Source organism: Oncorhynchus keta, chromosome 11 (genome assembly GCF_023373465.1).
Source record: "Oncorhynchus keta strain PuntledgeMale-10-30-2019 chromosome 11, Oket_V2, whole genome shotgun sequence".
Classification (NCBI taxonomy): domain Eukaryota; kingdom Metazoa; phylum Chordata; class Actinopteri; order Salmoniformes; family Salmonidae; genus Oncorhynchus; species Oncorhynchus keta.
Window position 1 is genome coordinate 17,311,597 of NC_068431.1, and position 16,382 is coordinate 17,327,978.

The window sequence follows — 16,382 nt, forward strand, 5'->3', positions numbered from 1 at the left end:
CTGACCCTCAGAGCCTACCTTCTATTGACCCTGTTGACTCATTAGTAGGAAAGATTTTTTTTCTCTTTTGGTCCACTCAACAGAGCAATACGAACCTTGTTTCAGCAGGATGTTTTATTATGTCATGCCTTATTGGAATGGATTTATTGATAATATCTGTTGTAAAAAAGTTTGGATGTTGCCACAATTAAGGAAGTTTCCTTTAAAATTATTCATAAACATTATCCTGCCAAACACTATATGAAGAAGTTTAAGGAAAACATCAACTCAAATTGCTCCTTTTGTAATGACCACCCAGAAACAGTGTTGCATCTTTTTTTGGCATTGTATGCATGTACGAACACTGTGGAAAGACATCAGTAGGTTTATAATTGAACACATTTATGAAGATTTTACACAATTGTGGAGAGATGTATTGTTTGGATTCTTTACATACAATAGAAATAAGCTGAAACATTTTTATGTAATTCATTTCATTATTCTTTTGGCCAAATTTCATATACACAAATGTACATTTACAAACAGAAAACCACATTTTCGTACCCTACAAAAATAAATGTAACTGTATTTTAAGACGGTTAAATGCTCTACTAACAAAAAAGCTGTTAGAATTGTAAGTATATGTATGTCCCTTAATATTAATAAGGTCCTTGTGTAATTGTAATGTGATATTGTACATGAGGGAACACAAGCATACATAGATTACAAACAATGGATAATTGAGCTCAATTATCCATAGTTTGTAATCTATGTATGCTTGTGTTCCCTCGTGTACTTTATGTAATGATTTGTTAATAACAAATAAAACAGCGTTCCCCAACCCACAACTTCCCCGTTTTTCAGGAGCGCCGTTTCCGTTCAATCAGAACGTACTGAACGCAGTCCAGGTTAATTTGCAAAAGCGGAAGTCCCATCACAGGCTCTCTTTCCATTTGGTCAGTACTATTAGGAACCCTTGGGTCGTCCACACTCTTTTGTTTTTTGTATTTATGTTTTAGTTTTTTAAAAAGTTTTTTTAAACAAATCAATACAGAAAGTATATGGGCGAACACAACTATATATAAATAATACACGAAGGACAATTGGGCTAGGGGGTAGAAATATCACATTACACAAGGACACTTATAATTCTTACCGCTTTTTTATTCGTAGCGTATTTAATCGTCTTACATTTTTTTTGTAACTATATTGTAAGGGACGTCCATACTCCAAACCCTTACCTAATAATAACTGTACCATAACTATTTAAAATTTCAACTACATTAGGGTATCGACGTCCCAAGGATCCCAAGTACCACGGAGTATGGGCCCTTTCAGTCTCACCTGAAAACCGGCACATCTGGTTATTGGGGACTCAGAGGCAAGTAAAGCCCGAGCATAGACAAAATACTCGACATGCCATTTGATGTAATGTTTTGTCAATCAAGGGGTAGTAACCAACCTCGCCACTGCTAAGGTAAAACCATAGAGATATATAGGACTAATCTATGCCGTTATAGTGTCTGACGGCATGGGCAGCGACATTGAGCCAATCTCCATTGTCAAGTAGTCATTTTTCTTCATCCCGATTGGCTGATCCCTCCTGATGACCCAGTTGGACGTGACTCTACCAGGGTCACCAGGAAGGATCAGCCAATGAAGTTGTAAGTCCCACCCAGTTGACTACATTAAAATGGTGGAAACCTTCAACGGCGCTGCCCATGCTAGTAAGGCATTTTAGCCACTAGAGGCCTCTATTATTCTCTATTGGTAAAACTGGTACTGATGCTGCTGCTTTCTACATCGTGGTTGTAGACTTGGGAATCAAAAACGTGGTGATGTGACAGCTGCCAAGGAACAGGGAAAAAAAGAGGACGAGGAAGTTCTAGATATTTCGCAAAGAATATATGAAATGTGTAAAGTAGACGGGGTTATTGCAAAGCCATGCGTTTTACGGCACGATCAGACAGGCAGGTATTTTCCAACAGACAGTCAGGAGAGCATCTGCTCACTGGAATTAGGTTATCGTTAGCCAAACGCTCTGTCAACTTCCATTTTCACTGCCCAGGTTTTCGTTTTAAGTAGCCTAGCTGGTTAAGCTACTATTATGCATGTGTTTGCGAGTATTGGGTTAATTTCAGTTTGTGAATAGTTGAATAGACTTATTTAAAAATAATGTCATGTAGTCTAAACGAAAGAGAGATGACGGAGAATCACACAGCTACATAACCTTAGCTAACCGAGTTATTGGATGGAGCATATCAATTTTAATCGTTGTGGTATGTCTTGGAATAAATGTTGGCCAGCCAATGTTATGTATTTTGATAGCTAGTTATCCTAAGGCTAGGCTACTTAGCCGCAGACCTGGTTCGTTTAGCCAACTGGGCCATCCCAAATGCATAGAAAAAAATATTAAGCTATGAGGAATTGCTGCCAGGTGTGTAGCCTAATTAAACTTGCTGTGCTGTTAAGTTACAAATAGGCTATACCCCTGCTCATGTCATCATATCCCATGACATGCTGCAACGTTTTTTGCACGAGCCAAAATAGACTTGCTTGGTTGCATATTTCACCTCGCCGGGTAACGTTACGGCGCCTTTAACATTTCTTTGGACTGCCATTGGATTTGTGTTTTAAATCCCCAGCTCATCACATGGGAGCGCCATTGACTCAATGCCAGCATCAAACTGCAAGGGAAGTGATAGGAACGCGGAACATCTCGCTGGGTGCTCACGAAAAGTTCCTGTCAGTTGAGGGAATTGACCTACCATTTATGCTAGGCTATAGTCAATGTCCATGACATGATATCAGAACGTGCGCGACTGCCGTTGCACCTGTCAGCAGCAACACACATCAATCGGAAATACTTGGTGGAAGATGAACTGAACAAGCATACACAGCCACATTGCAAACAGTTTTTGTTTGTGGCCTGTTTTGCCCTATGCTAGTCTATTGTTTTAGACTGTAGACCACGGATTCTGCTGGAGCAAAAACCTAAAACCTACTGCCTCTGTGTCTAAGGCTACACGTTATAGCACAACTGACTCGCTTTGATGCGTTTTTTTTTCACCACTGCCTGACATTTTTAATAATGCACTGAAGAGAACTGGGAATACGTTATGTTATTGGCGCAAGAGTAAATCACCGATACGAATCCAGCATTCAACTATGCCTGTAAGAAAAAAAGGTGAGCCGAAACGTATACTAATTGGCACAACAGTTGTCTCGCTGCCTCTATGTAGCCACAAGTGGATCTTTATTGAGATTCAGCACTTCTAGATTTCAGCATGTAGTCTTTATGTAAGTAGGACACACTTTTCATTTGCCTTTCTCGGTTTAATATGCTCCTGTAGGTAGGCTAGTGGCAAACCAAATAAAAATGACCCATAACTTGTAATATAAGCCTAATAAAAATGTTGTTGCATGCACCATGGCCCTCTGGCCTATGAAACAGAACAGTCATTGATAATAGTTTATTTTGGATAAGAGTTTTGGGTAAACCTTTAATAACTTGAATGAATAAGCATCAATAAGCTACACTAGGCCTACTTAAATAGTGTAAGTAATGTTACTAGGCCTATTAGTAAAATATTTCTGAAAGCATTTCACGTAAAATAGGTTATACAGCATTTATTCACATTTGTAGGGATTTATGCCATATTCAGTAAAGTAAGGCCTATCATAAGTGTAATTGAATAGTGTGCATCATATTCAGTAAAGGATTGGTTTGTCCTTATTTGCAGCCTATATTGGCTGATGATTGGCATGTGGTGATTGTAGTGTAAGTGCAGTCTGCTAAGCAACTCCATATAAATAGATGTCTAATGAGGCTTGTCCTTGTGGAAGACATTGGTCTGTAATTGTGCAACAAGAAAGAATTACTGTCCAAATTGTTCAACTGTGCAACTGTAGGCTACTGTACAATGAATGCCATGCAAGATTTTGCAACCTCCCAGAGTTTTCTGGAGTTGAGAGGTTAAAGTAAAAGTCTGACTAGACAGCAGTCAGCCAGATCAATTGAACAGGAAAATCCATATAAGTATTTAAAGACCATTTTACACTCTGTTCTTGAGAGTTTATTTGACACGAGACATAGTTTAGTGTTGACTTTCGTCTTGTCACATGCTTGTCACAGCACCCCTCCTCCCCCACCCCTGAGTAAAGAGCGGCTTTGTTCCCCTGCGGTCTGCTTTGGTGACAGAGTCTGAGCTCAACGATGACCCCTCTGCCTCTGTGTGACAGTGGTGTCTCGCCCTCTGACACTCGCGCCGAGTGTACACTCGATCGATGCTCCACATTTCTGTACCGTTGCAAAACTGCCTCTCATATTAGTAGTGGAAGTGTCTGCTAATTATAAACCATGCAAGTGGCCTCATCGTCTTTTGCACATGCAGTTGTTATTACGTATCTTTTCAGAATTGCTTTGCTGCTTGAGATTGTTCTTAGAATCCCTTTCACAGATGGGCATAACATGTGGCGGAAGCTCAAGCTACTATATATCTTATTCAAACAAAATGCCTTTGTGAATTGATCCGTACTTGTCTGGTGGTTTGTGATATTTCATCACTTGTACTATGTTTAAATTAACTTATGTGACCATCATTTGACTAGCATGCTAACTGGTCTCCATTCCGTACCCTCCTGCAGACACAGCTAGGGCCCTAGGGCTTTTGGAAGACTACTGTGCTAAACTGAGGAAGCCAGAGGAACAACAGCTCAAAACTGCCATTCTGAGAGTGATGGGGGTCTTCAAAAGCAGCCTGTTCCAAGCACTGCTTGGTAAGTAAGCAGGTTATTGGAATCCATCCATTCATTGAAGAATCCATTGTTGTTTTTATTGTCATAACAAAAAACAATATCCACTCAACTGTTTAGCCATGTTCACTGTTATATTCTATTTCATAAAGTATATGGAATTTGATACTGATTGTCTATGCTAGTGGCAAAAATGCAAGCATTTTTTTAACTTAAAAGTTAGACCCCGCTAAATGACGTTGCCACAGTGAAGCAGTGTGAAGTGAACCTGTGCAGATACTGTATGTGAGAGTGAAGTCTTGCATCTCGCTCATCTCAATGTCTGTGCTATGGTAGCCAGGGTACCAAAACATCGTTGAAGTTGAGCCTTGCGCTTCAACACTCTTAGTTGTTGCGGAAATTTACCCACTATGCTGTTTACTTTGTGCACCTACAGGTAGCTGCCAAAATAATGGAAGCAATTGAGTAAATGATGGATACAGAGGATATTAAAGCAGGTGCTTCCACACCGGTGTGGTTCCTGAGTTAATTTAGCAATTAACATCCCATCATGCTTAGGATCATGTATAAAAATGCTGGGCAGGACATTATTTTGGCCATTATTTAAGCTATCATGGTTGTGCCTCCATAGGATGACAATGCCCCGATCCACAAGGATGAATGGTGTCGCATCCCTCCAATAGAATTCCATACACTTTTAGAATCTATGCCAAGGTGCATTGAAGCTGTTCTGGCCATTGGGGCGGCAGGGTAGCCTAGTGGTTAGAGCGTTGGACTAGTAACCGAAAGGTTGCAAGTTCAAATCCCCGAGCTGACAAGGTCGTTCTGTTGTTCTGCCCCTGAACAGGCAGTTAACCCACTAGGCCGTCATTGAAAATAAGAATTTGTTCTTAACTGACTTGCCTAGTAAAATAAAGAAAAATTTGTGGCCTAACGCCCTATTAAGACATTTTATGTTGGTGTTTCCTTTATTTTGTCAGTACATCATATTACTTTAAAAGTAATAACTATTTTATAATAACCGTTTAAAGCAGCAATCAGCAGTAGAAACAATAACAAAGCATTTGGCCTGCCCCTGTTTCAGCAGAAATCTGAGCAATGGGGATGGAGAATGTAAACACTCAAATTCTTTGACCAACTTTTGAGGCTATATAGTGGTTGTCTACATTCACTTTGTTTACAAACATTGAAGTAAAACAAATGTATATTTTTGGTTCTGATGGTGTGTGACAGTTTAACTAAGTTCATGATGCATTTATAAGTTATTATTTCAAGAGTCAATGGGTACATATTGTTAATTTCTAAGTCCAAAAATGGATGTAGCAACTGCTTATTGCCCCTTTTTAAATGGGGTCTTTGCTGAATGATAGGTGACCTAAGTCAGTACTTTTTGGCATTCACAATACTTTTGTTATCCCTAGAGGTTTGTCTATTGTCACATTTGCTTAACCTGCAGTTTGCTATGCCTGAGCAGTGGGCACATTCTGCAGGTTTAGGGCTTTTATTTTTAACTCTGCTGATATTGCAGTAGGTGCTTGTGGTATTTTTCCATGTACTCTTCTTACTCTTCCTCTGTGATGTTTTTGTAATGATTCAAAATAAGCATATTGATGTGGGCTTTTTACATATTTGATCCAACTGAATTGAACTATTTCCTCACTGCATTATTGGAGATTGGTATAATGCATGATTCTTATTCATAATTTCAAAGTTCATGACATGGTCATTCCCCTAATAATGAAACCTGCAATCTGACCTCTCAGGTCAAGTTTGAAAATGTATTGCAGACAGAGTTGTTCAGGCTATGCATTATTGTTCTCAAAGCCGTATCCGCCATTAGCAAGGGCAAAGTCCATGTGAAATGAATGCTATAAGCTCTGTATTATTATTATTATTATTATTATTATTATTATTATTATTATTATCTGTGACACACTTATCAGACCTTCTTGTGCTTGACTCACTGGAATCTCTGTCCTCCAATTCTGATGAATGTTGTTTTGGCTTATCTGAGAATGGGCTTTCACAAGCCCCCACTGGTTATCAAAAAATAAACAATGATACAACAATGATACGGAGAGAGGAAATATCCAATTTATTAAAATGCATATTCACTTTTTCCCCCTCTAAACCTAAGAAGAAATGTTGTTTGAATATCTAACATGATATACCACTCAGTGCCTTTTTGCCAACTTCCCCTTTGAAGCTTGAGGATTGGCAGACAGCAGTGAATAATAAACAACCTTGTTTCATGTAGATTTGACAAAAATGACCATGTTTATTGATCCCCACAGTCATTGTACTAACATGAGCTGTAGCAGTAAACACATTTATGATAGTGTGTAAGACTTATTTTGACACCTGTTATTATGGCTTTCGGAGGAATAGAAGGGCTGAATTGGGTTGGTCAGTTTAGAGCGAGGCCACACTCCCCTGCTCGTGTTTATTTTATTTTCCCCTCATAATCGGCCTTACATTCTCTCTGCAAGCATGCTTTCCAATCCAAATTTTGTCACCAATATGTAACCTAAAGCGTATAGCCCTTGTGACATAGCTACCCGGCTCTCGCACAGCCCGACTGCGCGCATCTACAGAATTCCCAACGCGGCTCGGTGTACGCTTCCTCTATTCATTCAAATGTATTAACAGTTGTAGAAATAGTTTGAGCCGCGTTGAGGATTAGAAAAGTATGAAAGCCAACCGTCCAAAATTCATATCTATAACACTGATGTGCGTACGCATACACGTTTTGGACTCTTGATAGGCGCTTAAGCAAGTTCAATTCCCCGAGCTGACAAGGTACAAATCTGTCGTTCTGCCCCTGAACAGGCAGTTAACCCACTGTTCCTAGGCCGTCATTGAAAATAAGAATTTGTTCTTAACTGACTTGCCTAGTTAAATAAAGGTAAAATAAAATAAAAAATAAGAATGATCCACAGACAATGCGACTTCATTTGTAGACTCAAAAGTTTATCAGACTGCTACACAATTTATTAGTGGAAACAGTAAAAAAAAAAAGAGCACCTAAAATCAAACTGAACAATCGCTGTTATTCTGAACCAGAATTAGATGTGATTTAAAACATTTTTTAAGTACATTGTCTCACAGCAAGAAAAACACAGCAGCTCTTGACATTCATTGTTATCATTGGAAATTTTGAGTAGATCAGTGGAAATGGAACTAGATTGTTAAAAAAAAATATCCCTTTATGACAATGGCCCCTGTGGTTGTTGATCAGATCAAGTTTGAGGTTCTGTGGGACTGTTACCACCATTGCAAAATGCATCAGTTCAAGCTAATTTCTAGCCATTGGTAATTGGTATTCACTCTACATCCAACAATTAGACTTGACAATATACTTTATTTTTCATGTTACACCTTTATTTAACTAGGCAAGTCAGTTAGGAACACATTCTTATCTTACTTTGTTGACAGATTTATGAGGAAGTCCTTGCTTTGCTGTAGGGGTTGTCACCCTGCTCCTTTCCCAGCAAGCACATAAAGTTCTGAGAACCATATGTTTCTTAGAGCTTGGTGAGAGTGTGGCTGTCCTATGGTTATTTTTTTATACAACGTTCTGGGAATGGTACAGAATAGTTGCTTGGCTTTTGAACATTCTCAGCACATTTAAGGAACTTCAAAATAATGTTATTTTCTGGGTATTTCCTGACTTTAACAGAACGTTTTCTAAACATTCAAACGTGGTTACATTTAATAAATGTTTTGATAATGTTCTAGGAACATTCTCAAACTGGTTTGCCGTTAGGAATGTTCTCAAATAGTTTAGAGAACGTCCAGAAACAAGTCTCCTGTGGAAATGTCAATACTCTGCGTAACGTTTCCACCAGCTTTCCTCATAGTTCTGTTTAAATTCAACTTCTCATATTGTTCAGAGAACATTAAGAACTTTCCATAAAAACCACAAGAAAAATTAAGTAACATTAAGAGAATGTTATTTTAAAAACATATATTTAGTTCTCAGCATCAACAAAACAATCTCTAACCTCTCTTGTTAAGTGTGTTAGATTCACCCACTAATTGGCCACACCTGATCTTAATAAATGCTCGACAAAAATTAACAGCGTTGTACGAGTTAAAAAACTTGGCATGCTATCTACATCCTGGTGGTGCAGTGGACTAATTCCATGGGTAAAAAACAGAAAATCATAGATTTGGAGCACACTGACACAGTGTCACAATTAAGAAATGTGTTTGCATGATTAATGCCTAAGGGGGGAGGGGTGTATTTTTATCATTATTTTGTTGCAATGTTTTCAGAAATCATGTCCAATATTTCATCCTCATGTTGATGGTCACGTTACTGCTAACTACTGTGAGCTCGTCATGCAACGCAGTTCCAGAACAATCCAAAGGGTGGAGTCCTTGACCACAAATTAATGTTCTAGTTACGTGCACTATAGCAGGATTGGGATTTTAGGCTGCAATTTTTTGGATTATGTTAGAACTGCGTAAACTCACATTAGCAGTAGGCGGGGGGCACTTTTGCAGACATGTACAAATGCAGGCACCAAACGCGCTTGAAAATCATGATTTTATTATAATATGTGGTAATAAATCACAGATTCTAAGGTCAAGTGAGCTACATGACAACATTTCTAACTGTTTAATTACACAAAAACAATTCCAACCCCCCATGTACTGTACATACCAACATACAATCCTTTCTCCTTTCTCTATTACAGTGGCAAGAAAAAGTATGTGAACCCTTTGGAATTTTCTGCATTAATTGGTCATAAATTTTGATCTGATCTTCATTTAAGTCACAGCAATAGACAAACACAGTGTGCTTGAACTAATGACATTAATTATTGTATTTTGTCTATTTTGAAGAAAGCATTTAAACATTCACAGTGTATGTTGGGAAAAAGTATGTGAACCCCGAGACTAATCCCTTCTCCAAAGCTAATTGGAGTCAGCTAACCTGGAGTCCAATCAATGATATGAGATTGGAGATGTTGGTTAGAGCTGCCCTGCCCTATAAAAAACTCACAAAATTTGAGTTTGCTATTTCACAAGAAGCATTGCCTGATGTGAACCATGCCTTGAACAAAAGAGATCTCAGAAGACCTAAGATTAAGAATTGTTGACTTACATAAAGCTGGAAAGGGTTACAAAAGTATCTCTAAAAGCCTTGATGTTTACCAGTCCACGGCAAGACAAATAGTCTATAAATGGAGAAAGTTCAGCACTGTTACTCTCCCTAGGAGTGGCCATCCTGCAGAGATGACTGCAAGAGCATAGCGCAGAATGCTCAATGAGGCTAAGAAGAATCCAAGACGGTCAGCTAAAGACAATAAGAAATCTCTGGAAGATTAACATCTCTGTTGACGAGTCTACAATGCGTAAAACACTAAACAAGAATGGTGTTTGTGGGAGGAGACCATGGAAGAAGCCACTGCTGTTCAAAAAAAGCATTGCTGCACGTCTGAAGTTTGCAAAACAGCACCTGGATGTTCCAGAACACCTGGATGTTCCACAGCGCTACTGGTAAAATATTCTGTGGACAGATGAAACTACAGTTGAGTTGTTTGGAAGGAACACACAACACTATGTGAAGAGAAAAAAGGCACAGCACACCAACATCAAAACCTCATCCCAACTGTAAAGTATGGTGGAGGGAGCATCAAGGTTTTGACTGTTTTGCTCCCTCAGGGCCAGGACAGCTTGCTATCATCAACAGAAAAGTGAATTCCCAAGTTTATCAATACTTTTTACAGAAGAATGTCAGGCTCTGTCCCCCAATTGAAGCTCAGAAGAAGTTGGGTGATGCAACAGGACAACAACCCAAAACACAGAAGTAAATCAACAACAGAATGGCTTCAACAGATGAAAATACGCCTTCTGGAGTCCTGACCTCAATCCAATTGAGATGCTGTGGCATGACCTCGAGCGGTTCACACCAGACATCCCAAGAATATTGCTGAACTGAAACAGTTTTGTAAAGATGAATGGTCCAAAATTCCTCCTGACCGTTGTGCAGGTCTGATCCGCAACTACAGAAAACGTTTGGTTGAGGTTATTGCTGTCGAAGAAGGGTCAACCAGTTATTAAATCCAAGGGTTCACATTCTTTTTCCACCCTGCACTGTGTATGTTTACACGGTGTGTTCAGTAAAGACATGAAAACGTTTAATTGTTTGTGTGTTATTAGTTTAAGCAGAATGTGTTTGTCTATTGTTGTGACTTAGATGAAGATCAGATCAAATGTTATGACCAATTTATGCAGACATCCAGGTAATTCCAAAGGGTTCACATACTTTTTCTTGCCACTGTATATTACACAGCACTAGGATGTTAGTCCATCTATAAAGATTATAAGTGAAACTAAACAAAATGCAGCTCATCCAGGATGGCACATCAATGTGAGATGTGGCAAGAAGGTTTCCTGTGTCTGTCAGCGTAGTGTCCAGAGCATGGAGGCGCTACCAGGAGACAGGCCAGTACATCAGGAGACAAGGAGGAGGCCGTAGGAGGGCAACAACCCAGCAGCAGGACCGCTACCCTCCGCCTTTGTAAAGGAGGAGCACTGCCAGAGCCCTGCAAAATGACCTCCAGCAGGCCACAAGTGTGCATGTGTCTGCTCAAACAGTCAGAAACAGACTCCATGAGGGTGGTATGAGGGCCCGACGTCCACAGGTGGGGGTTGTGCTTACAGCCCAACACCGTGCAGGACGTTTGGCATTTGCCAGAGAAACCAAGATTGGCAAATTCGCCACTGGCGCCCTGTGCTCTTCCCAGATGAAAGCAGGTTCACACTGAGCACGTGACAGACGTGACAGAGTCTGGAGACGCCGTGGAGAACGTTCTGCTGCCTGCAACATCCTCCAGCATGACCGGTTTGGCGGTGGGTCAGTCATGGTGTGGGGTGGCATTTCTTTGGGGGGGCTGCACAGCCCTCCATGTGCTTGCCAGAGGTAGCCTGACTGCCATTAGGTACCGAGATGAGATCCTCAGACCCCTTGTGAGACCATATGCTGGTGCGGTTGGCCCTGGGTTCCTCCTAATGCAAGACAATGCTAGACCTCATGTGACTGGAGTGTGTCAGCAGTTCCTGCAAGAGGAAGGCATTGATGCTATGGACTGGCCCGCCCATTCCCCAGACCTGAATCCAATTGAGCACATCTGGGACATCATGTCTCGCTCCATCCACCAACGCCACGTTGCACCACAGACTGTCCAGGAGTTGGCGGATGCTTTATTCCAGGTCTGTGAGATCCCTCAGGAGACCATCCGCCACCTCATCAGGAGCATGCCCAGGCGTTGTAGGGAGGTCATACAGGCACGTGGAGGCCACACACACACTACTGAGCCTCATTTTGACTTGTTTTAAGGACATTACAAAGTTGGATCAGCCTGTAGTGTGGTTTTCCATTTTAATTTTGAGTGTGACTCCAAATCCAGACCTCCATGGGTTGATAAATTTGATTTCCATTGATCTTTTGTGTGATTTTGTTGTCAGCACATTCAACTATGTAAAGAAAAAAGTATTTATTAAGAATATTTCATTCAGATCTAGGATGTGTTATTTTAGTGTTCCCTTTATTTTTTGAGCAGTGAATATAGACGTCTTAATGCACTGAAAGATCTAATATAATAATAATAATATATGCCATTTAGCAGACGCTTTTATCCAAAGCGACTTACAGTCATGTGTGCATACATTCTACGTATGGGTGGTCCCGGGGATCGAACCCACTACCCTGGCGTTACAAGCGCCATGCTCTACCAACTGAGCTACAGAAGGACCACAGATCTCTCACAGCTGCTAACTTGGATGGTCAGCGCAGCCTGTATGATTGCCTTCCTTGATAGGAACATATCAGGCTCCAACAGTTTATACACACAGGACATGTCAGAAGTGGCATCTTTCTTTTTTTGAGAGTAAATTCTTTAGCAAGAACTACTTCCTCTGGCTTGAGAGGAATGTGACCTGTTTATCTTGTGTGGGCCTCTCTATGTTCTCTCTGTGTCCTGTCTGCTCCCCTCTCTCTATTTTCTCTCTCTGTCTTGTCTGCTACCCTCTTCCTTCCTGTCTGAAGTTCTGCTTTCCTGGATCTCCTATATTATTACAGAGATGGCATAGTATCAATGTCATAGCAATATGGAGTATTCTGAACAGACAAACACACACAGAAGCAATATGCGTACACACACATGCGCACAATATTAACCACAGGCAAATAATGTTTACCTAAATTGAGCTAAAGGTCAAATCTGGAATCATTTCTGTTTCTTAATGATTTTATTATTATTTTTATTTATTTCACCAGGTAGGCCAGTTGAGAACAAGTTCTCATTTACAACTGCGACCTCGCCAAGATAAAGCAAAGCAGCGTGACAAAAACAGAGTTACACATGGGATAAACAAATATACAGTCAATAACACAATAGAAAAATCTGTACAGTGTGCACAAATGTAGAAAGGCAATAAATAGGCCATAGTGGTGAAATAATTACAATTTAGCATTAACACTGGAGTGATAGATGTGCAGAAGATGATGTGCAATTAGAGATACTGGCGTCCAAAAGAGCAAAAAAACTAAAACAATATGGGGATGAGGTAGTTGGGTGGGCTATTTACAGATGGGCTGTGTACAGGTGCAGTGATCGGTAAGCTGCTCTGACAGCTGATGCTTATCGTTAGTGAGGGAGATATAAGTCTCCTGCTTCATTGACTTTTGCAATTCGTTCGTCATTGGCAGCAGAGAACTGGAAGGAAAGGCGGCAAAAGTAGGTGTTGGCTTTTGAGATGACCAGTGAAATATACCGGCTGGAGCGCGTGCTACGAGTGGGTGTTGCTATGGTGACCAGTGAGCTGAGATAAGGCCGGGCTTTACCTAGCAAAGACTTATAGATGACCTGAAGCCAGTTGTTTTGGCGACAAATATGTAGCGAGGGCCAGCCAACGAGAGCATACAGGTCGCAGTGGTGGGTAGTATATGGGACCTTAGTGACAAAATTGGTGGCACTGTGATATACTACATCCAATTTGCTGAGTAGAGTGGAGGCTATTTTGTAAATGACATCCGAATGACATTTGTAAATGACGCCGAAGTCAAGGATCGGGAGGATAGTCAGTTTTACGAGGGTATGTTTGGCAGCATGGGTGAAGGAGGCTTTGTTGCGAAATAGGAAGCCGATTCTAGATTTAATTTTGGATTGGAGATGCTTAACGCGAGTTTGGAAGGAGAGTTTACACTAACCAGACACCTAGGTATTTGTAGTTGTCCACATATTCTAAGTCAGAACCGTCCAGAGTAGTTATGCTAGTCGGGCGGGAGGGTGCGTGCAGCGATCAGTTGAAGAGCATGCATTTAGTTTTACTAGCATTTAAGAGCAGTTGGAGTCCACGGAAGGAGTGCTGTATGGCATTGAAACTCGTTTGGAGGTTAGTTAAGTGTCTAAAGAAGGGTCAGATGAATACAGAATGGTGTCGTCTGCGTAGAGGTGGATCAGAGAATCACCAGCAGCAAGAGCAACATCATTGATATATACAGAGAAAAGAGTCAGTCCAAGAATTGAACCCTGTGGCACCCCCATAACAGGCCCTCCGATTTGACACACTGAACTCTATCTGAGAAGTAGTTGGTGAACCAGGCGAGGCAGTCATTTGAGACGCAAAGGCTATTGAGTCTGCCGATAAGAACGCGGTGATTGACAGAGTCGAAAGCCTTGGACAGGTTGATGAAGACTGAGGCACAGTACTGTCTTATCGATGGCGGTTATGATATCGTTTAGGACCTTGAGCGTGGCTGAGGTGCACCCATGACCAGCTCGGAAAACCAGATTGCATGGCAGAGAAGGTATGGTGGGATTCGAAATGGTTGGTGATCTGTTTGTTAACTTGGCTTTCGAAGACTTTAGAAAGGCAGGACAGGATGGATATAGGTCAGTAACAGTTTGGGTCTAGAGTGTCTCTCCCTTTGAAGAGGGGGGATGTTCTGTTATAGCCTCCCCCCGGCACAGCCAGAAGAGGACTGTCCACCCCTCATAGCCCGGTTCCTCTTTAGGTTTCTTCCTAGGTTTTGGCCTTTCTAGGGAGTTTTTCCTAGCCACCGTGCTTCTACACCTGCATTGCTTGCTGTTTGGGGTTTTAGGCTGGGTTTCTGTACAGCACTTTGATATATCAGCTGATGTAAGAAGGGCTATATAAATAAATTTGATAACCGTGGCAGCTTTCCAATCTTTGGGGATCTCAGACGATACCAAAGAGAGGTTGAACAGGCTAGCAATAGGGGTTGCAACAATTGCGGATAATTTTAGAAAGAGAGGGTCCAGATTGTCTAGCCCAGCTGATTTGTAGGGGTCCAGATTGTTCAGCTCTTTCAGAACATCAACTATCTGACTTTGGGTGAAGGAGAAGCAGGGAGGGAAGGCAAGTTGCTGCGGAGGGTGCAGAGCTGTTGGTAGGGGTAGCCAGGTGGAAAGCATGGCCAACCGTAGAAAAATTATCGTAGATTTATCGGTGGTGACAGTGTTTCCTAGCCTCAGTGCAATGGGCAGCTGGGAGGAGGTGCTGTTATTCTCCATGGACTTTACAGTGAAAAAGCTAGCCTTTGCTTTCCTGACTGACTGTGTATATTGGTTCCTGACTTGTGAAAAGCTGCATTTCACAGGGGCTATTCGATGCTAATGCAGTATGCCACAGGATGTTTTTGCACTGGTCAAGGGAAGTCAAGTCAGGAGTGAACCAGGGGCTGTATCGTTTCTGTTACGAATCCCTTTTGGCCCGACAGTCTAGGGGGGGATGGTAGTGAGACCCGTAACATAACTCATGCAAATTATAATTGTGACAAAGTAAAAGAGAGAACGAAATAACCAGGACAACTGAAATCTACCGTCAAGCTCAGGGTTTATTGTAGAACACACGGTAATGGGGGGGGGCAGGAAAAGGGGCTGAGCTGGACCCAAGGAAAGAAACAATAAGTATTCAAAAACACCCCAAAGCTAGACTAGCCTACTTTAAAAACAGCTAACTAACTAACCAAAAATACAGTGGGTGGTCTGCCCAGTTCTAACTAGTGTATTTAACAAAGTCCACCTACGGGTCGTGTATGCCCATGGGCGACTTGTCTTGGTTCCCCCTTTTCCCACCAGAAAACAAACACCATAACCAATACAATACTCACAGGTGATGAAAGTGCTATGGAGGTGCTCAAACAAAAGAGAGGTTAATACACAAAGAGAGAGTGAAACAGAGACTTACAGAGATATTGAGCTCTAGAGCAAACAACTGATGGGGTTTTTAAACCAAGGGAAAGGAACTGTGATTGGGTAGGAAACAGGAGGAGGTGTGTCTTCTGATTGATGATTGATTGTTGACTGATTGGGGAGTGATGATGTTCACCTGTGAGGGGAGAAGGAGAGAAAAGAAACACTCACACACAGGATACTGGTATCCGTAACAGTTTCCTAGTTCTACATTTTATGAATGGGGCATGCTTATTTAAGATGGTGAGGAAAGCACTTTTAAAGAACAACCAGGCATCCTCTACTGACAGGATGAGGTCAATATTCGTCCAGGATACCTGGGCCAGGTCGATTAGAAAGGCCTGCTCGCTAAAGAATTTTAGGGAGCGTTTGACAGTGCTGAGGGGTGGTCGTTTGACCGCGGACCCATTACGGACG

General features: G+C 41.3%; 1 protein-coding gene across 2 annotated transcripts in view; it reads left to right on the top strand.

Annotated features, from left to right (window-relative positions):
- Window positions 1–1,768: 1,768 nt before the first annotated feature.
- Window positions 1,769–16,382, top strand: part of LOC127933096 (disks large 1 tumor suppressor protein-like) — a 48,197-nt gene continuing 33,583 nt past the window's right edge. The window contains exons 1-2 of one of the 2 annotated variants that reach the window (XM_052529644.1): window positions 1,769–3,166; window positions 4,627–4,758. In XM_052529644.1, the coding sequence (XP_052385604.1) occupies window positions 3,148–3,166; window positions 4,627–4,758 (151 nt within the window). In that variant the 5' untranslated portion in view covers window positions 1,769–3,147. The remainder of the gene's footprint in view (window positions 3,167–4,626; window positions 4,759–16,382) is intronic. The other variant, XM_052529645.1, reaches the window with a different exon arrangement.